This window comes from Lutra lutra, chromosome 8, assembly GCF_902655055.1.
Source record: "Lutra lutra chromosome 8, mLutLut1.2, whole genome shotgun sequence".
Classification (NCBI taxonomy): Eukaryota; Metazoa; Chordata; class Mammalia; order Carnivora; family Mustelidae; genus Lutra; species Lutra lutra.
The window spans coordinates 18,469,975-18,495,442 of NC_062285.1; the positions used below are offsets into that span (position 1 = coordinate 18,469,975).

At 41.0% G+C, this 25,468-nt stretch overlaps 1 protein-coding gene across 1 annotated transcript in view; it reads right to left on the minus strand.

The window, feature by feature from the left end:
- Positions 1-12,400, minus strand: part of MLLT10 (MLLT10 histone lysine methyltransferase DOT1L cofactor) — a 238,510-nt gene extending 226,110 nt beyond the window's left edge. Inside the window, 3 exon segments of the mRNA XM_047743592.1 lie at positions 8,331-8,410; positions 11,651-11,810; positions 11,943-12,400. Coding sequence (XP_047599548.1) covers positions 8,331-8,410; positions 11,651-11,810 — 240 coding nt within the window. The 5' untranslated portion in view covers positions 11,943-12,400.
- Between the last annotated feature and the right edge of the window lie 13,068 nt (positions 12,401-25,468).

A 25,468-nucleotide genomic window follows, 5' to 3' on the forward strand; every position in this document is an offset into this window, starting at 1 on the left:
CATAAATCTCAAGACAGAGCTAAAGAGATTATCTATAATGGAGAGATAAAAATGAGAGAGAGAGAAAATATGAAAAAAATTAAAGAAAGAGAAAATATTAAAGAGAAATTAAAAGACATGAAGAGGGGCCCCTGAGTAGCTTAGTCCATTAAGTATCTGCCTTCAGCTCAAGTCATGATCCCAGCATCCGAGGATGGAGACTAAAGTCAGGTTCCCTGCTCAGCAGGAGTCTGCTTCTCCCTCTCCCTGCTCTTGCATGTGCATGAGGTCTCTCTCATTCACTCTCCCTCTCAAATAAATAAAATCTTTTTTTTTAATTTAAAAAATAATATAAGATATGAAGAAAATAACAAGAATCCCAAGCACATACCTAGTTAATAATTCCAGAAAAAAATTAAATGAGGTGACACTTGAAGAGAAGAAAATTTTCCAAGATGAAAAACAAAAAAACTGAGTCTACAGAATGAAAAAGCCAATCAACTCTGAAGCAGGATAAGCACTGTGTCAACAGATTCTCTGTTTATCACAATTAGATACCAGAAGACAAACTAGAATAAAATCTTTACTTACAGGAAAACAACAATGACTCTAGAACTCAAACTAGCACAGAAGAGAGCAAAATAGGGGCGCCTGGGTGGCTCAGTGGGTTAAGCCGCTGCCTTCGGCTCAGGTCATGATCTCAGGGTCCTGGGATCGAGTCCCGCATCGGGCTCTCTGCTCAGCGGAGAACCTGCTTCCTCCTCTCTCTCTCTCTCTCTCTCTGCCTGCCTCTCTGCCTACTTGTGATCTCTCTCTGTGAAATAAATAAATAAATAAATAATCTTTAAAAAAAAAAAAAAGAAGAAGAAGAGAGCAAAATAATAATATTCTTAGACACAAAAAGACAAACATAGCTTGCTTACTACTTACTAGATAAACACTGGAAGGGAACCCTAGAACTGTGTAAAAATTTTAAAAAAGGAAATGACCCATAAAGCAGCAAGGTAAAAAACTGAGTTGAACAAAATTTTATTTATTTTTTTTTGCATTTTTTTTTATTTTTTTTTTTAATCTATAAACATATATTTTTATCCCCAGGGGTACAGGTCTGCGAATCGCCAGGTTTACACACTTCACAGCACTCACCATAGCACATACCCTCCCCAATATCCATAACCCCACCCCCCCTCTCCCAACCCCCTCCCCCCATCAACCCTCAGTTTGTTTTGTGAGATTAAGAGTCACTTATGGTTTGTCTCCCTCCCAATCCCATCTTGTTTCATTTACTCTTCTCCTACCCCCTTAACCCCCCATGTTGCATCTCCTCTCCCTCATATCAGGGAGATCATATGAACAAAATTTTATTAATGTTAATAATAACTGGCAGCTAAGTGGCAGCACTGGCTAGCTGCTGCAGCCCAGCATCACAAATATATTGCATATCACTAGTCTGGGAAAAGATCAAAACAGAGGGTTTGAAATATGCATTCTACTGAATACATACTGCTTTCACACCATTGTAAAGTCAAAAAATCCTAAGTCAGGGGACCATCTGTACTATATGACCTCACTTACATATGGAATCGGAAAGAACCAGTGTCATAGAAACAGAAAATAGAGTGACAGATGCTAAAGGCAGGGGATGGTGGGTGGGGAAGGGCGTGAGGTGGTCTATCAAAAGGTAAAACACTTCCACTTATACACTAAGTTCTGGGAATGGAATATATAGCATGGTGACTATAATTAATAATACTGTATTGTGTATATGAAAGCTCTTAAGAGTAAATCTTTTTTAAGTTCTGTGTATATGTGTTTTTAAGTAAGCTTTATACCCAACATGGGGATTGAACTCACAACCCTGAGATTAAGAGTCCTATACTCTACCAACTGAGCCAACAAGGTGCCCTCAGAATAAATCTTTAAAGTTCTAATCAAAAGAAAAGAAAACTACGGGGGCACTTGGGTGGCTTAGTTAGTTAAGCATCTGCCTTTGGCACAGGTCATGATCCCACAGTCCTGAGATCAAACCCCGCATCGGGGTCCCTGCTCAGGGGGTAGCCTGCCTCTCCCTCTCCCCCTCCTCCCCATGCACGCAAACAACCCAGCCCTGTTCCTGCTCTCTCTCGCTCTCTCTCTCTCTCAAATAAATAAAATCTTAAAAAAAAAAAAAAAAGAAGTTTGTAACTATGTGAGAATGGATGTTAACTAATCTTTTAGTAATCATTTTGCAATACACATATACACATACATATATATAATCAAATCATTACACTGTATACCTTAAATCAATACAATGTTATAGGTCGATTATATCCCAATGAAACTGAAAGGAAAAAAGAGAGAAATGGTCCCAACAGGGGCGCCTGGGTGGCTCAGTCATTAAGCATCTGCCTTCAGCTCGGGTCATGACTGCAGAATCCTGGGATGGAGCCCCACATCCAGCTCCGTGCTCCGTAGGAAAGCCTGCTTCTCCCTCTCCCACTCCTCCTGCTTGTGTTCCCTCTCTCACTCTCTCTCTCTCTCTCTCTGTCAAATAAATAAATAAATCTTTAAAAAAGAAAAAAAAAGAAATGGTCCCTACAGATACCAAAAGGGTAACTCAGACTGGAGAGAGTACAACAAGTATTTCAACTTCATTTTTTTATTTATTATTTTTAAAAGGCAAGATTTGGGGCAAATATGAAAAATCCACGTTAGTTCATTCAGGGTAGGGAATATTTCTTTTATGTCCTATAGTCATACTTATTTATGACATACATATTAATATAATTTTATTTAATAAAATTAAATATAAATACACAATACAGTTAAGTATATAGTTCAGATGGTTTTACACATTTATAGTGACTTTTTTGCATTATATATTTTCATTAAGCAAAAATTAAAAAATAAAATGTGGAGGAGCCTGGGTGGCTCAGTCTGTTAAGCATCTGCCTTCAGCTCAGGTCATGATCCCAGGAGGTCCTGGGATCGAGCCCCACGTTGGGCTCCTTCATTGGTGGGGACCCTGCTTCTCCCTCTCCCCTCTGCCTGCCACTCCCCCTTGCTTGTGGTCGCTCGCTCTCTCTGTCAAATAAATAAATCTTAAAAAAAAAAAGTGCAACCCTAGGTCAATCCCTAAAATCTTGATTTACATTCCATCCAGCAGTTCTTCCCCAACAATGTTAAGAAGCCAGGAAGAACTATAATAAAAAGAGGCAGAACAGTAGGAAAAAGTTACATCTCACCTCCTGTAGAAACAGTCTTTTCATCTAGAGCTAGAATAGCAAAACCTAAATAATGCAAATTTTTTTTTAAGATTTTATTTATTTATTTGACAGAGAGATCACCAGTAGGCAGAGAATCAGGCAGAGAGAGAGGAAGGGAAACAGGCTCCCCACTGAGCAGAGAGCCCGATACGGGGCTCGAACCCAGGACCCTGAGATCATGACCTGAGCCGAAGGCAGAGGCTTAACCCACTTAACCCACTTAAGCCACCCAGGTGCCCCGATAATGCAAATTCTTAATAGACTTTTGGCCATTTTACTTTTTTGCACAATCCACTTTCACCATGTTTTCAAAGTAGAATATTTAAAATTTAACATATCCTCTTTATCCCATTAAAAGTATATAAATGTTATAAATGCATGTATAAATGTATAAATGTTATATAAACATTTCCAGTAAGTCTCTTCAGCCCAAGATAATTCAGAACAAATACCCATTAAATACAAAATAGTCGGGGCGCCGGGGTGGCTCAGTGGTTAAAAGCCTCTGCCTTCGGCTCAGGTCAGGATCTCAGGGTCCTGGGATCGAGTCCCACATCGGGCTCTCTGCTCAGCAGGGAGCCTGCCTCCTCCTCTCTCTCTCTGCCTGCCTCTCTGCCTACTTGTGATCTGTCTGTCAAAAAAAACAAAAAAAACAAAAAAAAAAACAAAATAGTCATCAGAGGTTTAACCTCTAACCACCCGAGTGTGGTTACTAAACAATGTTAATACTAATCAAAAATCTTCAGCATGGGGCACCTGGGTGGCTCAGATGGTTAAGCATCTGCCTTTGGTTTGAGTCATGACCCCCAAGTCCTGGGACAGAGTCCCACAGCAGGCCCCCCCGCTTGGCAGGGAGTCTGCTTCTTTCTCTCCCTCTTCCTCTCTTCCTGCTTGTGCACGCTCTCCCTCTCCTTCAAATGAATAAATAAAGTCCTTTAAAAAAAAAAAACCTTCAGCAAAAATACATGTTCACTTGAGGTAAATAAAGCAATCCTATTTTTTTTTTTTTTTAGGATTTTATTTATTTATTTGACAAAGCAGAAGAGCACAAGGAGGGGGAGCAATAGAGAGAGCAGGAGAAGCAGGCTTCCTGCTCCAGCAGGGAACCTGACGCACAGCTTGATCCCAGGACCCTGGGATCATGACCGCAGTCTAAGGCAGACGCTTAACCGAAAAAGCCATCCAGGTGCCCCATCAAGTACTTTTTCTGAACAATGAATGCCGACCTGCGAAGAGTCTCCCCTAAAAACCAACAAAATTCGGGGCACCTGGGTGGCTCAGTGGGTTAAGCCTCTGCCTTCAGCTCAGGTCATGATCTCAGGGTCCTGGGATCAGGCCCTGCATTGGGCTCTCTGCTCTGCAGGGAGCCTGCTTCTGCCTCTCCGCCTGCTTATGATTTCTGTCTGTCAAATAAATAAATAAAATTTTAAAAAGAAAAATTCAATCTCTAACTTTTACTTTCCTCTTTCCTCATTTGTTCAATATTCAGTCTAATCCTACAATCTCTACTCTGTTCAGTACCTATAATGAGAGTTCTGCCCAAAGGAACTACAACTGCGGTCTCAGAAACTTTTCTCAGTTCTTCAGTATCCTTATAGCAATGTCACTATCAACTACTCTTTCCTGAGAAACCAACTGTTACTACTGCAGACTCTCCTCTCCTGACAGTTCATTTTCCATGCTTGGTAACTTGTTCTCTTACTCTCCCCAAGTGTGGATATTCACCATAGCTGTCTTCATTTTTCTTTTCTCTAACGACAACAAAAAAATAATGTCATTTGGTTCCCAGTCTTCCTTCTATGCAGCTCCAACTCTCTAACTTGACTCCATTACTTTAATTCTAAATTTCCAATGAAAAACCCTAACATCATCAAAACCAACATGCCCAATTTTAGTATATGTGTTGCTGAAGCGAGCACAAAAACCAACATGCCCAAAACAGAACTTCCCTCATTCATCAGACTTGCTGTCCTTTCTCTATTACCATTACTCTATGACTATTAATGGTATCATCATTCCAGTGATAAACCTTGATACTAAAAACCATCTCTGATTATTCCTTTCCTTTTTACCCAATATCCATTTCTGTCATTTCATCCTTCAAAACGCTCCCTCCCTTCCTTCTACTCTCACATTTTTAGTGTAATATCATCCTAAGTCTTTCAGTTTTTAACCTCCCCCTTCAAATCCATTCTATACACTCCAAAGTCTGAAATTAGAACTTTATTATTCTGCCAAGGTACTATCAGCTCATAAATCCCTTCTCTGAGAAGTGAGCTATCCCAAACCCACAGACATCTCTCTGTGTCTAAGCAACCCTATTGTCTAGCCATGACTAGTTGGTCTAGCACTAGGCACTTTATCCAAGTCAACCCAGTTTTCGTTTTGTTTTTTTTTTTTACCCAAAGGAACATGAGACAGCATGAGATTTAGTCTCTTGAAACAGGAAACAGAAAATATTAGGAGCTGAAGTATAGCCACTTTCACCACAGGAGGCAATACAGAACATGATGGTTGAGAGCTTAATCACAGCCCAGCCTCCAACTAGATATGCATTTCTCTTAAACTATGATGTCTTTATCCATAAAATGAGAACAACAAAATACCTCAAGGTTTGATAAGATGATTAAACCAGATAATTTTCACAGAACATTTAACATAGAATCTGACAGTAAACAGCCTGTAGCAGAGAAAACCTGCAGAAAGGAAAAGAAGAAAGCAGACACACAAAAGCAGAAATAAGATTAAGACTAATTCAATTCTTGGGGTACCTGGCTGACTCAGTCAGTAGAGCAACTGACTCCTCATCTCTGGGTCATGAGTTCAACCCCCACCTTGGTATAGAAATTACTTTAAAAAAAAAAACAAAGTAATAATTACCAAAAGGGAAGGATTTACTTTAAAAAAAAAAAAAAAGACTAATTTGGGGCACCTGGGTGGTTCAGTTCAGGGTCTAGCTCTTGGTTTCAGCTCAGTTCATGATGTCGTGGGTTGAGGGACAGAGCCCTCAGCGGGCTCCTCGCTCAGAGGGCAGTCTGCTTGAAAGATTCTCTTCCTGGGCCCCTAGGAGGCTCAGTTAGTTAAGCTACTGCCTTTCACTCAGGTCATGATCCTGGAGTCCCAGGATCGAGTCCTGCATTGGGCTCCCAGCTCAGTGGGGAGTCTGCTGACCCTCCCCCCTCTCATGCTCTCTCTCTCACATTCTCTCTCAAAATAAATAAATAAAATCTTTTTAAAATAAAAAAATAAAAAACATAAAATGCCCTTTTTCTGCTTATTTGAGCTTAAAATCAGTTTTTGTTTCTCACAAAGGACCTTCCCTTTTATAACTACACTATAGGAAACTAAGTTGCACCTCTTCTTTAAAACCTCAAATGGCCCCTACATCCTAAGAAATAAAGCCAAAATAAAACGTATTCTTCAATATTTGTAAGGTAACTACCTCAATTCACCTTGATATCTTGACCATATCCTCAGAAAGAATAAAGGAATTAAAAATAGGCAACAAGAGGCATTTACAGCGAATAATACTGGCACCCTACCATTCTCCATTCACAGACCTCTTTATCTGACCTCTTCATATCCACCTTCTTATTTTCTAATCTTTCTCTGGCTTTGTTTGAATCTCCTGTGCCATCCCTTGGAACAGCCTCACCTTACAATTAGTGTTTACTAATGAATTAAAGAATAACTTCTTTGGGGGCGCCTGGGTGGCTCAGTGGGTTAAAGCCTCTGCCTTCGGCTCAGGTCATGATCCCAGGGTCCTGGGATCGAGCCCCGCATCGGGCTCTCTGCCCAGCGGAGAGCCTGCTTCCTCCTCTCTCTCTCTCTCTCTGCCTGCCTCTCTGCCTGCCTGTGATCTCTATCTGTCAGATAAATAAATAAAATCTTTAAAAAAAAAAAAAAAGAATAACTTCTTTGGCTTGGTGACCCAACTCCAAAACCATAACATGCTACAAAGAGGAAAAAAACAAAAAGAAGACCTATGTATACATCAAGTCCTGAGATTTATGAGTTCATCCTCTTCTTACTCTTTCCCATTATCGTAATGCTAGTATAGCTGTAATTCTGCTGTAGTGCATTCTCACACACAAATGAAACACATGAACAGAATACTGCTCTGAGATGCCTGAGTGGCTCAGTTAGTTAAGCAACTGCCTTCAGTTCAAGTTATGATCCTCGAGTCCCAGGATCAAGTCCCACACTGGGCTCCCTGCTCAGTGGGGAATCTGTTTCTCCTTCTGACCCGCCCCCCTTCTCTCTCTCAAATAAATAAGTAAAATCTTAAAAAAAAAAAAAAAAAAAAAAAAGAATACTGCTCTGAGTCTCACAATCCTAGATAGGCTACTCAGCCACTATTTCTGATCAAAAACTGCCTAGGCAAAAATAAAAGCTTCCATGCTACTATGTAAATGGAAGTTGAAATGTTTGTTTTCTAACTCTGTCAAATCCTCTAGTCTATACCAAAAAGAAGGAACTACCACATTGCAAATGGCAATACTTTTATATGATTAATGAAGATCAAATCTATTTCTCCCTGATATTTCCAAAACGTCAACTGAAAAAAAAAAACGCTGAGCCAGAAAGAATAAACATACCACCCTCATGTCTACAAGAAGTTTACAAGTGTTCAGAAAGAAGATATCCAACCAAGTAAAAAAGGAAAATTTTTATGCTACTTTGCCAAAAAGACTGAATGTCTGAAAACATTGAGCATTCAAAGTTAAAACTATATACATGCAGATACAGTAAAATGAATACAGTGGTTAAACTCTTGTGTTTTTTTATTAAACAGAACCTAGCAGAATTAGCACCTTAACTTCCTTATGTTCTATCGCCAATTTAACCCTTCAACAGTAGATAGAGCTAAAGCCCAAATACGACTTTATGTTTTATCCATTCAAAGTATCCCCCAACATATACTTATGTGGTTCAATTTGTTTTTCACAGTTTATAAAACTGGTTTAAAACTGTTAAGTCAATATTTGGCCCAAATTCCATATTTGAACAAAAGACTGAAAACCCTTCAAACTGAAACGTAAGTGTGTGGCGTCCTAAGCTACCCATTTAAGAATTTTAATGTTTTTGATAAACAGTTCTTACCACTCTGGCTGCTCTCTCCTGAGATTCACATTTCCTGCAAAACCATGGTCCAGTGGGTACTTGAACAATGCCATAGCAAGCTATTGGGAAATAAAAGATTTTAAAACATATTAACATTTTTTATATTATGGAAAATAAATACTCTTTCAAAGCCCTCTGAAATAATTACCTCTCAGACTGTTCACATAAAAATGCCCATTTTTTTTTTTAAAGATTTTATTTATTTGTCAGAGAGAGTGAGTACAGGCAGACAGAGTGGCAGGCAGAGGCAGAGGGAGAAGCAGGCTCCCCGCTGAGCAAGGAGCCGGATGTGGGACTCGATCCCAGGACGCTGGGATCATGATCTGAGCCGAAGGCAGCCGCTTATCCAACTGAGCCACCCAGGCGTCCCAAAAAGGCCCATTTTTCAAAGAATGAAAACATATTTTTATTTACCACATATGTTATCACCTAATAAAAACTGCGTGACATTTTGGGGTTTAAGATTTTATTTATATATTTGAGAAAGAGATTAAAAGAGACAGCACAAGTAGTGGGAAGAGGGCTAAACAGGCTCCCCACTGAGCATGGAGCCCAACATGGGGCTCAATCCCAAGACCCTGAGATCATGACCTGAACCAAAGGTAGATGTTTAACCGACTGAGCCACCCAGGCACTCCTGTATGACATTTTAATAGAAACATGAAAAGACCAGCCTTTTGTTATTTTAGATAAGCACAACCATTACAAATTATACTCAATATTTTATGATAGGGAGAATATTAAGTAAAATTTAACACAAAGATTTTTTACAAAGAATAACTCAGAAAGAAATTCATTCATTCCTATATCCTGCAATTTAAATAGCAAGCATTTGAGATGTCTAATGAAAATATTTCCAAATCACCTGTCAAAATAGGCACCAAATATTGCAGAAAAGAAAATGAAATGTATTGTTAAACATGACATGCTTCCATTTGTATAAATTGTCCAGAATAAGCAACTCAATAGACGGAAATGTACACTGGTTGCCTACTCTTGGGAGAATTGAGAAGAAATGGAGAGTAACTATTAATGGGTCCAACGCTTCTTGTTAGGTTGATGAAAATGTTCTAAAACTGGGGTGCCGGGGGTAGAAGGGATGGGGTGGCTGAGTGACAGATATGGGAAGGGTATATGTTGTAGTGAGTACTGTGTATTGTGTAAGACTTATGAATCACAGACCTGTACCCCTGAAACAAAAATTTTAAAAAATAAAATTGGGGTGTGTGAATGGTTCAGTCAGTTAAGAGTTCGACTCTAGATTTCAGCTCAGGTCATGATTTCGGAATTGTGAGACTAAGCCCGGCCACCTGCTGAGTGCTGGGCATGGAATCTGCTTAGGATTCTCTCTCCCCCTCTCGCCTTCCTCTTAAAAAAAAAATAAAAAGAAAAAAGAAAATGTTCTACAATTGTGTGGTAACTAGATGCAAAACTCTGTGAGTGTACTAAAACCAGTGGACTGGTTATTATTTTAAACCAGTGGACTGAACATTATTTTAAAAAGTTTATTTCTAAACTAAGTTTCTAGAAATACGACGTGAATATTCCAACAAATGATTTTAGTAGATCTAAATCTCATTCTAGTTTAAAAAACTTGTATTTAACTAACTCAAAGTTGCAATTTTCCCAAAAACCTAGAACACTAATAACCAACTGCTGTTTTTGGATGAGCTTGCTCAGAGAAGCTTGCAATATTTTAAATACTGGAAAGCACTAAAAGAATATAAAATCAGCACAAACTTTTAAAACTCCAAAAGCTAAACCTGTAATTCCTCTTAAAATTTGTAAACATGTCAGTGTAAAAATGTCCTAGCAGGCAAGAAACACAACAATGTCCAAAAACTAACCCAGAAGTACTACTTCGAGGCAAGAAAACTTGAAGCTTAAACGAAAGTTATCTATAGTAGGAAATGACACTACCTATTCCAACTTGATAATTCAGAATCCAATTCCTAAGAAATACCTCCACAAACACCAATGAACACTGTGATGGAAACGCTAATATATCAGCTCTTAAACCTTAAAAATCAGTATCAACACACATTGTTTTCACTCCTTAAAAGAAGGAAGGTGTGCAACTTTGACGTTTGTCTAAATACAAAGGAGGATAACTGCACTCTGGTATTTAATTCACTATCTCTTAAGTCTCCCTTACCCATTCTGAGATTTCATTCTATAAAGAATGCACTTTAAGCCCCTTATGTTTAGGTTTTCTCTCATTCAATAGTATCCTTTCCAATACACTACTAAATATTTGCATCACTCAGTGCCAAATTCAGAAATGGGAAGCAGGGCGCGTTGGTGAGTAATAGAACGAATAGAAGAGACACCCAAAAATTATGTAGGTTGTTTCCTTACCACATGTAATAGATAAAGTCCGAAACTTTAATGGGCAAAAAACTCTCTTACTAGTGTCCTCGGCTTTTTTGTAATATCCAAAAACTCACCGAATGGAAACACCCAGAAATAAGCTAAGAAGCTCCCCAAGTCACTGGCCGCACCACTATCTCCTCTTCTCTTCAGTCACTTAAGCTGAGGAAGTGGCCAGATGCAGCCTCAACAGCCTCATCCACCAGCCCAGGGCAGCTGAGCCAAGCCACTCCTGCAGCAGCACGACCACGGCAGCGGAAGGCCACCGTCTTCTCCGCACGAAGCTCCCAGTCCGCAGCAGCAGGGTCTCCGCCAGAAAGCTTGGGGTGCAGCAGCGGCGCCTCCCCTCCCTAATCTAAAGCGCCCAGGCAACCCCCCGGCCTCCGCGACCCGCCCCGGCGCAGCGAGTGGCATTCCCGAGCCTGACTCCATGCCACAGGAAGTCTCCAGACACACTGCGGCAGACGGGAGCAGCCAGAGAAGGGGGAGGGGCTTCCGATTCCAAACCCAAACCCACGACCACCGCGACTCCACCAAGGGGCGCACACCCACGCACCGCCGCCCCCGGAGCGCAGGCCGCGGACCCCGCAGCACCCCCCCCCCCCACGCTTCCCCCCTCCAACCACCGCCCTCGTTAAGTCTCCAGCCCCGGCCCCAGGAGCAGGCGGCGGCCAAATGACACTTGAGAGAGTGAGCGCAGAATCACATGACAGTCCAGGCCACACGCACTTTCTCCCACATGCACAGCCCACACCCCCTCCGCCCCGCCGCGGACCCTCCGAGTCAATCCCGGGCCGCGGAACGGGGCGGGGGCGGGGGCGGGGCGGGGGGAGGGGCGGCAGGGGAACTGGCAGTTGCTGCCAAGGTGGGGGAAGCGGTGACGGTTGGGAGAAGGCCGGGTTCGGCCCGGCGGGCGGTTGGGTGTTTACCTTGATGCACCGCGACGCTGCAGCCGTGCCCGTCGCAATAAACCAGCGGGTTCTCGGCCCAGCCTCTCTCGTCTGAGCAAACGCAACAGCCTCCAATCATCTCCTTCATACTATGGGAGACCTCGTCCTCCAGTGACACGGGCCGGTCGCTAGAGACCATCTAAGAGGGAGTTGGGGGGACCATTAAAAAACACATGCAAGCCAATTAGTGCTTCCCCCCGCAGAGCCACCCGCACCCCCGCTCCCTTCCCTACATCCCCGGCCCCCGCCCGCCGCTCGGCCGCTCGCTCACTCGGGCTTTGCCGCTCAGTCACTCACGTTCCGCACAGGAGTCAGGAGCCATGTCCTTGCTGACTCCCCCCACCTCCCCTCCACCGCCTCCTCCGCCTCCTCCTCCTCCTCGTCTTCTTTCCTCCCCACCTCCACCCGGCCGCTAACGCTGGAGCCCGGAGAGGGCACACATAATCAAGTAGGCCTCCGCACAGGCGCACTGGGGGGGCTCCCGCTGGGCCAGGGGCAGCCAGGGAGGGGAAGGGGGCTGCGCTTCCTCCTCCGAGCGTCACTCGGCGTGCGCGCCCGCCCTGCGGCCGGCGTGAGAGAGAAGGCCCGGGAGAAGCAAGGCCTGCGTGCGCGCCGCCGCGTCCGGCCCGCAGCCCCGGCCTACCTCCCGGCCCTTTTCCCCTCCCCCGCGCCGCTCGCTACCGCCGAGGTGTGCTAGTGGGTGGGGGCGAGTGGAGCCGGCGGCGCGCTGAGGCCGGAACAAGCCAACGAGAGACCGCGGGGGCGCGCACGCGGGGGCGGGGACGTTGGGGCCGCCTGCTGCAGCGGGTCGCGCGGGCTGTGCGTGCACGTCTTGAACCGGCCTCAGAGAGAGGGAGGGGAGGAGGTTGCTGGAGACCCGGAGGGAGGGGTTTTTGCCAGAGTAGCTGGAGGGTACTGACTCCCCTGGAGCATCTGCCTGCATTGAGAACCTACCTGCGGACCTTTTCCTCAAGAGCTGACCGGTGGATAGCAAGAGTAGGGCAAGTATGCCAGCTTCCAAGAAGGGTGCAGTGAAGCATGGCTTCCTGCAGTTGGCCGCACTAACTTCACAGTCCTGCCGAAGCTTCTCCACCCATTAAATTCACATCCTGGACTCTACCCAAAGTTCACGCAATGGAAGTGCCACCAGATCCGCAGCCCATTTACAGACCACGTTGGCCCCAAAGACAAATGAAAGTGCATCACAGAGTGAAGGTCAAAAGCCTGGGTTAGGGTAATACTCAAAAGAAGGAACACCAACGATACCTTCAGGTTGCTTGTTAATCAAGAATTAGCAATATAATGTGGTGATCTGGAAAATGCAGTAATATGATACCAAAGAATAAAGGAACCCCAGTTGTAGTCAGTCAACAAATGATAACACAAGATAGGAGAGTCCAGGTTTGATTGATGATTTCTCTGATCCGGTTCTGTACTCCAAATTTACTCTTGAAAATTTTAACGTCACTTATTTTTTTAAGGTGATTTCAGTGGCAGAAAGATGGGAGCTCACTCCTCACAGATAGAAAATGGATTAGGCCTGTCTGAATAGATTAATTAGCCAAATACTACGCAGTTTTGAGCTGTAAAATCTTCCACTGTTGCCCTACCCCCTATGTATCCTTGTAAGCCCGAGACTGATTTTGGGTAAAAAGTGTCTAATTATGAAAGTTTAGCATGAAATAGGAATATACTTTGTTTAAGTGACAGGCATACTTACAAGGTGAATTAATGGCTTAGGTTAATAATTTGCGGGTACAAAAATGGTTGTTTATCAGGAATTAGCAATATAATGTAAAGATCTGGAAAATGGAGTTACTCAGTGCTAAAGGAAGACAGACCCAAGTCCTCCCAGCCAGTCACCAAAAGGTTGACTGTTTTAATCTTTAAAAGGATTCCAAATGTTCTCATAAAGGAAAAAAAATGGTAGCATGGCTGTTTTTTCCATTTCAAATTAATTGCTAGAAATCTATTTAAGAATTATAATAGATATTACACAATGCAAGCATGTTACAAATATACTCAAACATTCTAAAAGCTAAGTGAAATAGCTTTGATTTCCTACGCATTGCATAAACGGAAATCTACTAAAAGTGTAAGGGAAAATGTACACTAAAGATACATACAAAAATGAGAATTCTCTTTTAGCTGTTAGGTCATTGGGAGAACATGACAAAAAGATTACATACTTCTACAATGCAAATTCTTTTGGGGGGTATGGCAGCAATTAATAAATTTCTGAACATCTAATAATTATGTTCTTAAAATGCCATTGATATTTGTAAAATTAAAACCACCTTCAAACAAAACTGTATTGAATTGTGTGTCTTACTGTGTATTTTATCTTTACCCTTTTACAAGGGATACCAGTTCAACATACAATTCCTGCTCAGGCTCAGACTTCCAATGAAGAGTAATTTTGAGTTAAAATCAATGTGAAACTTCCCTTCCCAAACACTGTGGTCAAACCGTAATGCACTAATTATTCAAGATATATTCATTTTATTTTTAGTGCATTGGAGCCTAGTTTTTATAAAATAATTAATTTATATGTAGAGAAGGATAGGTACTTTATCCTATGGTGTAACAATAAAAGAAATATAGGTAAACACTCTTCAAAATAAAACACATCATAAGAAATTTTGAAAATATTAGAAAAATAGAGAACATACACTATTTCATAAGAACAGGCCTATATATAAAAAAAGCATGAAACTTTATTAAAGATGTACATATAAATGTTGATAAAATATGTCAAATTATTTAAAAGTGATATTTAACATGTTAAATGTTGAGTTATGAAAATTATAAGAAAAAATATAATGTATATAAATAGGCCCCTCTAATTTCAACTCACCTACCAGATACAGAACTTTTCTTGTATATCAAAAGTATAATACTTAAAATATTTCTATAAAATATTAAGTGAAAAGGAGAATAACAGACATTATAAAACAGTTCAGATATACAGTTAATTATTTATCCATGTAGTAAATATTTATTGAACATTTAATGTGAACCAGGGACTGTTTTGGATACAGGAAATACAGCAGTAAGCAAGTTATATTTGTCCTTTGTGTGAGATATATACCCATTCATACATAGCTATCTATCTATATAGAGATATATCTCTGTAGAGAAACACACATACATAGACATGTATATGATTATTGAATATGCTAATTCTCATATCATAGAATGGATAAAACTTATAAATTGCCATAATTGTTAAAGTTCAAGTAAGTTTTTAAAAATACATGGTAATAAGGGAAAAAAGGTCCTTGGGATTTATAGAATACTTCATAGAAAAGGACAATTTCAGTCTTAAAATAATGCTACCCTTTAAATCTGATCCCTCATTCTCAAAATACCTTTTGAAAAACATATATATCTATCTATCTATATATATCTATATATATATATATCTAGTATCTAGTACCTGTAGAATAAAACAAAAGCCTGTTGTCCTCAGTATTTTCACATAACAGCAGCTATTTCAGTACTGGCTCATCTATTTCTCTGAACTAATCATCTGAGGCAAACCACAAAAAACTCAAGTAAAGTATTTTATGATGTAACCTCTAACCCTACTATAATGGGAAACTGTATTTTTTTTCTTTATGGGTAATATATCTTCTTATAATTTTCTTTATCCCTCAACCTAGGAACCAAATTTTTGGATTTCCTTTTCAATAATCATTTATGTAAGTAGATACTATGAAAGAAATATTTAAAACTAAATTGGTTCATAGGTTGGTATTGCTTGGATTTATCCCACTTATAAAATTAAGTTTTATTTCCCTTCTGTTTGTGCACATTGTATTTAGTCTATTATATCCATTGTTGAGGTATATTTCTATAATGAGGTATAGAAATGGACGTATATTTCTATAATGTTAAGACTAAATGCATTTTCCTTAACTCAGATTCTTGACCTCTACAAAGTGTTTAAAATTCTGTATTGGCTCTGATACTAAAGTTTTAAAAACAGAAGGCAATTGACATCGAGATTTTACAACAAAAAGCAATTATTAGATTTCATTCATCTACTAAACCTCACCAGAAACTATAATCTTGTTTCTAAATAAATAATTTGGAGAATGTAAAAAGGACAATATCTTATGATCTGTACAAACTTTCAGATATATCCTCTTTTGCATAAAGGAATCCCTGAATACCCAAAGTTCCCTGCATTTTACATGAAAAGTTTATTATCAGCCATGTGTGTATTTATGCTAGTATGATAAAAATATTGAATGAAACTAGTTTTATTAATCTCACAATAAGTGGCTGTTGTGTCTTTATACTAGATACAAACACACACACAGCACCTATATTATGGAGTACTATTAGAAATTTCATTAAAAAGTATTCATTTCAATTATGTTTTCAATTGATATTCTGATAATGGCTGTGGGGAAATTCCATTTAATGAAGCATGTTGATCTTACCAGGTGACTTTTTTTTAATTCACCATACCACCTAGCAAGTCTTTTGCACGTAGTAGGCCCACAATATTCATTTAATCTATGATTCTTGTGCTTAAAAGCTCATTGCAATCTGAGTCTTATTCTCCAAAGCAAGACTTTATTTTGTATGTTCGACCGAACTAAAATATTTAAGTAATGAATAACAGAAATTTTCAGATAAATTGGTCTCTTTAAAAAATCTTTAAGATTTTCAATAATTGAAATTAATATTGGTGAAGAGTTTTTATTTACTGGGTAGTTTAGAATGGTCTATATTTAAGTAGTCTTCAAATGTTAACCACCTTTTCATGTAAAAGTCATCATTTTCTTATAAAATAGACTCTAACCTAGAACCAATCACAATTAATATTATTGTGAGATACAGTTAAAAATGGAAAGTTTAGGTAGGTAATTCTGAAATTTAAATTGTACATGATCTAAATTTTAAAATAGTTTTAAGAATCAAGGCCTAATATTTACTTTAAAAGGTTTGGCTTGGTTAATCTTGTGTTTGGCTACGTAGCTACTCCTTCTGCTATAAAATTGATACATATTGGTTGTATTTACATTTTTGAGTAAAACACCATGTAATTACCAATAGAAAAATAATATCTAAAAGATACCTTTAGATTTCCTACGCATTGCATAAACCTCAATAACATTTCAGAGTTGGACTATTTTTTCCCATGATTCAACAATACTTAAGGGTGCTAAGTGTCTGACTTTTCAGAGAATCATCAATATAATGTAAGAAGTGTGAGGTCGTTCCCATTTTTTTACTGACACTGAAGATATGCATTTCTGTTACAATTAAAGTGTGATTAAAGTGACCTTTTTAGGTGTCTGCTTATAGAAGACAATAAGGTTGTGTAGGTGAAAAGATTCTGGACATAGAAAAGAGGAAAATCAGTTTTTGCAATGGAAGAGACCTTGAAAGAAATGAAACAAATCTTGGACTTAAAAAGAGAAGAAGAAATTAAACTGAGTTGCTAAATACTATTTGCACCAAAGAAGACAACTTTTTAAGATTTAAATGTTTTCCTCTCTGAATGGAGCCACTGCTTAGCAAATCCAGAAACAAGCCCAAGAATATGTTAATTAACTGCATTGTGTCCCAGAAAGAATGAGGTTGACAAATTCATTTTTTTATTCCTTCAATTAATAAACTGTTTGCCTATCATATCTTAGATTTTTAAAAATCTATAATATGTATATTTATCTCTCAAAATTGTACAGTAACAGTGCCAAGGTCCAACATGGCCCCATAGGGTGAATCCTATGAAGCTTAACATTCTTGGCAAATTAAACACACAAGCCTCCGATCACTTTTTGTCAGTCTTACTTTACTGTGGTGCTTAAGAGCCAGAATATAGGCAATTTTTATATGGCAGCCCTTTACTCCAATTAAAAAAAAGCAGTGATCTTTGGTACAGGCACAAGTGGAAAATATAATGACATAATATTAAAGAAAGGTATTACGAAGACTGACCAGGAATGCTACTTATCCCTCTCCATCCCCACCTCCATTCATGCCCTTTTTTCCACCCATTTGTTGTTTTTCTCACAAGTATATCATGACTTGTAACACATTTTTTTAAATTTTCAATGAAACCAAAAAATGTCTGAAATACTAAAATATGTAAAAAGATTCACCTTCTACAATCAACTACATAGCGGATAAACTTCTAAAGCTATTCTAAATATTCAAAGACTTATAAATTAAAAATGTAAATTGAATCCAAGTGGTTAGGGAGGGGGACTATGGGAGGATGAGTGTGGAAGGAATGAACAGATTGAGAATACCTCATTTTCTCTGTTCAAACCTTTCTATGGTCATACTTCAAACGATTTCTTACATAAGAATTTCTCCTTATACCTCCAAATAACTGAATGATTTCCATGAGGAAATGCAAGTTTTAGGAAGATCTGCAAAATGAAAGTGTTCAAAAGCAAAAAACACTTCTATAGCATTTCAAATGCAAAATCACAATCACCACTACCTTTAACTGACTCTTAAGAGTTCTTTCAAACAGATGCTATTTATGAACATCATCTGTTAACTTCTTTCTTGTAATTCAAAACTCTTGTCAAATGATGTTTTCATGATGACGTGTAAATACAATATTCCATTAGAGATCAATTCTAATTGGTTTTTAAAAATCCACCTTGGGAAACAGTGCTGCATCATACGCAGACCAGTAATGGGTATTTTAGAAGGAATTTCCGCAAAGTCTATTATAAATCTGAGTTAAAATTACCCTCTTGCCCTAGTAAGGTTTGGGCCAAAGGATTGAAATTATTTCTTCCTGAGTTTTCACGCACGATGACTTTGGTCTTGTCTTCAAGACTCGCGAGCACTTGTTGGAAATCTTCATTTTTTAGAACTGTGAAGTTTGCCAGAAATATTTTTTCCACTTGTCTCACAAAGGAAAACAGTTTCGTAGGTGGGTTGCAATTGTTTCCAAAACGTGGTTTAAAAGCAAATGACACGTTTTTCCCTTTTGAATTTCACTGTTATTTTGAAAACGCATCTCGGGTTAAGAAATGAAGCCTGTTTTTGTTAAGGGTAGCTCAGCCCCTGCTTTTAAATTTTACTTTGTATACAACAAAGAGCTGAATAATAACAAATAGAGACAGCGAAACATGCTTTTCCGAACTCCTTTGAACCCCGACATTCACTTTCGTATCCATATGTTAAAGATATTTAAAATGATAAAATCTGCTCTAACTTTCCGGATCCAGAAAAAAAAAAAATTGCCCACATTTGTCTCTATCTAGTTATCACTTTATAAACAGATCTGTGCTGCTCTCCCTCTTCTTTTAATGTGTGAGTTGCAGGCTCGCCCAGCTTCCTTCAATTTAGTGGCACATTGTAAAGCCTCCTTTCTACAGGGTCTTGAGTTGGAAACCCCTCGGTGGCCGAGTCTGATAATAAAACTTGCGGCGCCGACTCGACCCGGCCCGAGCGTTGGAGTTCGGGGAGGTGGGGGTAGGGGTCGAATTGGGCCGCAGGACCCCTCCCTCGCGAAGGACGCGCTCGGAGAACAGCTAACTGCAGCTAAAGGGCCGAACAATGGGGGCGGCCGGGCGAGAGGAGCCCGGCTCCCGCTTCCCTGGCGGCGCCGGCGGCGCGCCCGGCCCCGCCCACCGCGGCCCTCCCCGCCCGCGTTTTCGCGCTCGCCTGGCCTGCCGCAGCGTTCCTCCCGAGCGGCGCAGCCCGCAGCCCGGCCCGGCGCCCGCCCTGCCGCCCAGCGCCCCGCCGCCTCCGCGCGCCTCCTTCCCTTTCCCAGGCTGGCCCTCCTCCTCCTCCTCCACCTCCTCCAGACTACAACACCGCGGCGCTTCCTTCGGCGACTCCAGCTTTGGCTGCGGCCGCCTTCCCGCTATTTCGATGATATATATTTAAAATTTCCTCCTTTATTTCCAGAAGTGGTCGGAATGTCTCACTTACACCTGAACTTTAATATGCTATTTCCCTCCGGGAAATATTCCTCAGGAAATCCAAAATCTAAAAGGAAATACAGCAAATTCAATAAAACCCTTTAACTCTAAATGCATTTCGTATTTTTGTTCAATTTTAACGTATTTCTGTCGTCCAAACTGGCAAAAGAACTCTCCCCTCTCTTTTTATTTCCTTCTTTAAATATTGTTATTTTTAAACTCTCCATCAAATGCGTTTTGACGAGAGGGCAGAGAATATGTCCGGCAGCACGCAGCAAATCAGAGGTTTTATCTTCCGCCTCCTGGGACGGAAAAAGAGTGGAACGTGGACAAGGGAGCTTCTAGGGAAGAAAAGCAACACAATTCGCTGGGGACGAAGCCGGGCCAGACGGGAGGGGTGCGGGGGGAGGCCCAGCGGGGGCGTCCAGGGCCCTCGAGCTCCGAGCAGAGTAGCCAGCCAGGGGAAGAGTGGATGGAGGTTTTAAATAGCGGGGGCCGAGAGGGCGGTGGGCCCGCGCATGACGGTACTTTATGAGAAAGGATAGGGCAGCGGATGAGATTACTTTGCTTTCTCAACACCCCCCCCCCCAAAAAAAAAAAAAATAAAGTTAGAGGGAGGCGGAGAAAACAGCCATCCTTATTTCCTCCCCACGTTTCCGCGGAAGGACCCGGCTGCCGCGGGCAGGGAGAGGGCGCGGGACAGGCGGACCAATAGCAGTCAACAGGTCCAGGCCGCAGCAGGGCAACGGGGCCGGACCGCCCGGCCCCCCTCCCCTCGGGTCTCCTCCCCATCTTCCCCTTCTCTCCCCTCCCCCGCAGGCCCGGCCCGGTAGGGGAGGCCGGCTCTGCACTCCCCGCCCCACGCGGCCTCTCTGCGGCCGAGCGGCCGGTGCTCTCGGGGTGGGGGTGGGGGTGGGGCGGGGGTTCCCAGCCGGAGAATCCTCCCCCGGGGCTGCCGGCAGGGGTGGGGGGGAGACGAGGGGGGAGACGGGGGGGAGGGGATGGAAATCGGGGAATGGAGGATTAGGAAGGACTCGAGCTCGGCACGAGCGCGGCCCGCGCGAGGGATCCTGGGTAAAAAGTGGCCGCGCGGCACCGGGAGAGCGCGGAGAGGAGCCGGGGTCAGAGGTCAGGGCCCTGGAGCCCCGCGAGCAGAGCCCCCCACGTGAACACAGCCAGCAGGAGGAACCTTTTTGTTTTCGACCGCGCCAGCATGCTCCCCTGTTGACCGAGCTGCTTTTCCCGGGCCGCTGGAGAGAGTAGCTCCATCCCGGATCTCCTAACCCCACCCCCCCTTCCACCACCAACACACTACCCAACTCTACCCTTCCTCTCAACTCACTTCCCAGCCCCCCGTACGGGGCTTGCAATAACGCAGTAAATTTGCTTTAACAACAAGTGGGGGTGGCTGCATTTACTCCTCCCTCTCTTCTCTCCTCCCCCTCCTCTTGCTGTGGCTCTTGACACTACTACAAACCAGGACTATAAACATAAACATGTGTCACTGTAACTGGGCAGGTATTATACGGATTTGGGGTGGGGTGGAGGGGGGCTTGGTCGCCGCTTGGGGGGCAGTAAAAAAATGTGTGTTTCACGTGCTCGACCGCTTTGGGGCTCCCCCCACACACCAATCCATTTATATAATGCCGTCGGCACTCGGTCACTTACTCATTCAACCACAGAGACCCACAAAGGCAGACTTGCCGATAACCACCGTACCCCCAAAGCAAATACATTTAAATACGAATCTCTCGCCTTTCCGGGCCGCCGCTGCCACTTCTATTAGCAAACAGTAGCGTCAATACTTGAATCCCCTTTCCTTTTTACAAATTCTTTTCCACATAGCAATAGAGAACATTCTTCGAGCAAAACAGTACACCACCCCCTTGCCATGGACAGCACCTAAAGATTTTGTACGCAGATCCTTTCAAAGAGCAAGAAAGGCTATTTAAATAGCCGAGTTCGAAATCTGTAATGTAAAGGTTATTTCCTGGGCTTTGCCTTACATGCATTTAGCAACTTCTGCTGTAAGTTACTGCGATTGGCGCTGTGGAGATTCGCCACAGCAAGCCTTTCTTATTATTATTTAGTCTATATTTACACTGCCGCTCAACTTTTTTTCTCATCCTTAGTTCAACAAGCCTAGCAACAACTACCTAAGGTAGAGTAAGGCGAATCCCCTCGCAAGCTAAAAAGCTTGGAACCGAGGAAGATACAGAAAATGTTCAGATGGAGAAGTGGTTCCCTTTGTTCTTTCATTGTTTCTCTACGAACTGGTGGATACAAGGACAAACACTTACCTTCTCTTCTTTTTGCTCCAAAAACCAGGCGTTCCCATCAGCCTTAAAATATACAATCCACCTTGAAAGTAACTACGAATGTCGGGAGAGTTTGTATTCCATTCTTTTTCGCTCTCTGCCCTCTTTTAGCGTAGGATTAAGTTGCCGAGCACGTTGCTGCAAGCTGTAGCCCCCCGCCTTAGTGAATCGGTCACGTTTAGGACCCTCTAGGTCCATCCTAATTCTGCCAGTAGAATTGAGGGTATTGGAGCTCTAAACTTTCAAAAGGAAAGGGGCCTGCAACTACCCAGAAAACTTAAGGATACCCTGAAATTTTTTACCGCTGTATTTTTGTACCACATCACCAAATAGGATTTGCCAGGAAATATTAGATATTTCTTGGAGTAAAGTTTTTGTGGGTTTTTGTTTGTTTGTTTGTTTGTTTTTTTGTTTTGTTTTGTTTTGTTTTGTTTTTAGTTTATACTTAGCAACGTGCTACTTAGACAGATGGAGTTAAAAGGCAGATCTGTAAGGGCATTTACTGAACCAGTACGTTTTCCACGATGTTTGTTATGTCCTGTGTTTTTCAAAAACACAAACAAAACACACCACTGGAACTGAAAAAGGAAGGAAATAGAAGTTTGAATTATAATGTTGTGGAATGACATAAAGAGAGACGTTTATTTGAAATTTGTTACTGTCAAAATTGGCCTCAAAAGCGAAAAGTAAGCTTTTCAAAGTTGAAAGACTTTTCATTCTATGATTCCAACATTTAAAAACAAAAACAAAAACAACTTTTCCGGTTAGGGGGTGATATTTGTGGGTGTTTAGTGCCCAGCCCAGTGGGCATTGCTGCCCAAACCTTGTTTAAATCTGATTATGATGTGATTTGTTGAAGTCATGAATATGAAATGATCCTTGTGTATCTATAAATGCGAACTTGGGATTTTTTGATCTCCCGCTTTTTTTGTGTGCGCCCAGTAGCTGCCGCAGTGGAAGACAGTGATTGGCTCCAGTGCTCCTAGAAGGATTTGGGCTGAAGCCAGGGGAACAGAACCAGAGGATTCCCTTTCCAGAGACCATCAGGCCCCACATGTCTTATGTTTCCCTTCTCCCCTCATGGGTGCTCAGACTTTCTGTCTGTCTTCAGCAGCCTATAGGTAGGCCTCAACACTCGGTATCATCACTTCAGTTTCTATACATTTGACCCTTGTGGAAAATAAACAAAAATTTGGGCCCCACAAATACATTGGAGGTCTTGATATTTGTGTATTATTTAATATATCAACGTTGAACTCTACTTTCTCAGGTTGGTTTTTTTTTTTTTTTTCTACATTCAGGATCAATTGTGAGAAGCCCTGGTGTCTCATAGGAAAATACTGCAACAAAACAAGATAATTGGGGGGAAAGGCTGTTGCAGTAGGAAAAGTGGCTTTTCGTTGATAGCGTTTAATTGGAATTAAAAGATTCTTTAGCTGTAAACATTCTTTATTTATTCAGCACACATAAGCAGGCATTGTTTTATCACCATCATAATTATGGTGTCCTTTAAACTGGCTGATAGCAGGAAAGATAAGAGAATGTGCCTGTAGATTCAGATCAGTTTTCGCTCCTCTCTTTCTTTCCCTTCCTCCCTCCCTCCTGTCTCTCTATACACTTCCCCCCACCCCCATTCCTTCCTTGGTCACTAGGGTCCCCCACAGCCCTTGAGATGAGGAGAGCAGGAAGATTGTGGCCTAACCATTTCTTACATCATAAAAGAGATTTGTACCACACTCTAATTTAATGCAATGTATAACCTTCTTGTCTCCTGTGTTTACAACTGCTTTTTAGCTTGCAATATATGTTATCTAAAGAGTTGTCTATTGCTCACCTGTATAAAATCTTGTCCACTAGGTTTTGTTGCTTTACCTTTGTCTGATTTAGAAAGTACACTCTTAGGGCTTTTTCAGAACAAAGCCTCACAAAAACCCCTTTACCTCCAAGGATTTGCAAATTTATAAAGCCTGCATTGAATTCAAGATGGGTCAGGGGGCAAAAAAAGGGTAGAAGGTCACTGCATTTTGATTATGGGTCAGTAGACAACATGGCATATACTCTGTGTCCCAAACTTCTGTTAAAAACAGGATTTTAAAATGCCTCAGAACAGAAGGATGGGCCCTTTTGGAGAGTTGCCTTGATTTGTTTGGATGAGACAAAAAGAAAAAAATTAAACAAAATATACTAAGTTGTAATTTAAGCTGTTCCTTAATTTAGCATTCCCTCCTCCATTCTCATTTCCCCTCCCAAAAAGCAGAGAACATGTGAAATTAGATAAATTTAGGTGAGGAACTGTTGATTATCACAAGATTTTATTGTCCTATATCCTAAATTAATTCAGCCGTGTGAGACTTTATATTATTATTTTAGATTGTGTTATAGGTAAGTGTTATAATTACTTTTGGCTAATAGTACAAGGGGCTTCTTTTATTCTTCTAACCAGTATACTTACATTGTTGAGGCCTTTGTGATGTCCCTTAGTCTTTTCTCTCTGAATTCTCTTTGAACAAAATGTGCCCAGCAATCAGTAAAACAAATGTATATGGTGAAGAGTTAGGTGGTGGTGATGGTGATGTGGGGAGATGATCCTCATTTAAATTATATGTGTATGGGTGAACGCTTGGAAGGAAAAGGATTATTTTAATGCTCTTCAATACTTTAATTATATGACAGTTGTAGTGTAGAAATGCAAAAGTACTCTTAGGTTTTCCTTCAGGTTTTCAAAAGAACTTTCCCCATTAGTAAACTACTCCTGCAAATTGCTACTGCATTTCCCAGCTAACCATTTAAAAGACTGTAAATGCCGTGTGCATTACTTTGCTCCAGAGGAAAGAGGTCTGACTGAATTGCAATGGTATTTAAACATAAAATATAGTGAAAATAAATCAAAATAGAACATCCAAAGATAAATTTAGCACATTGATACAGGATAAGTAAAGACAAATATGTTCATACCTTCATAGCCCATCACTTTAAAAACTGAAAGTACTGATTTTTTTACAACAAATACAGAAGTAAGTGGACATTAAGAATATACTTCTATCTGTATTTGCCACAGTGGATTTTCCTATAGCAAGCAGCTTTGTTTCCGAAGCTAAAATACTTCTTATGATAGTGAGTAGATTGTGCATTCCTCACTGAGTAAATAATTACATGCAATTAGCAAACTCAATGCTTATCATATATATGCCTAAATTCTCAATAAGTAATTCTCTATACTCTCAGAGGCAGATATACACATAAATGTTAATTTGGGCATATCTGCCCACATATGTATACACATTTGAGAAACATAGAAGTTGATATATCTTGTCTTAAAAAAGAATTTGAATACAGTCCATCATCTGAATTGGGTTCATCTTTGATTGTTGAGGCAGCTGACATGGTCAACAAATTTATCAAAGAAACCCCCTGGCTTTTGAAGAATAGTACTTTATACATCTGGATCTGCACATCCAGGCAAAGTAAGTAAATTATTGCATAACTTTAAGCATAATTGATAACAGACACCTTTAATTTTTCATCCCCATTCTTTTGGCCAGCTTTCACATTAATAATCTAAGCCATAA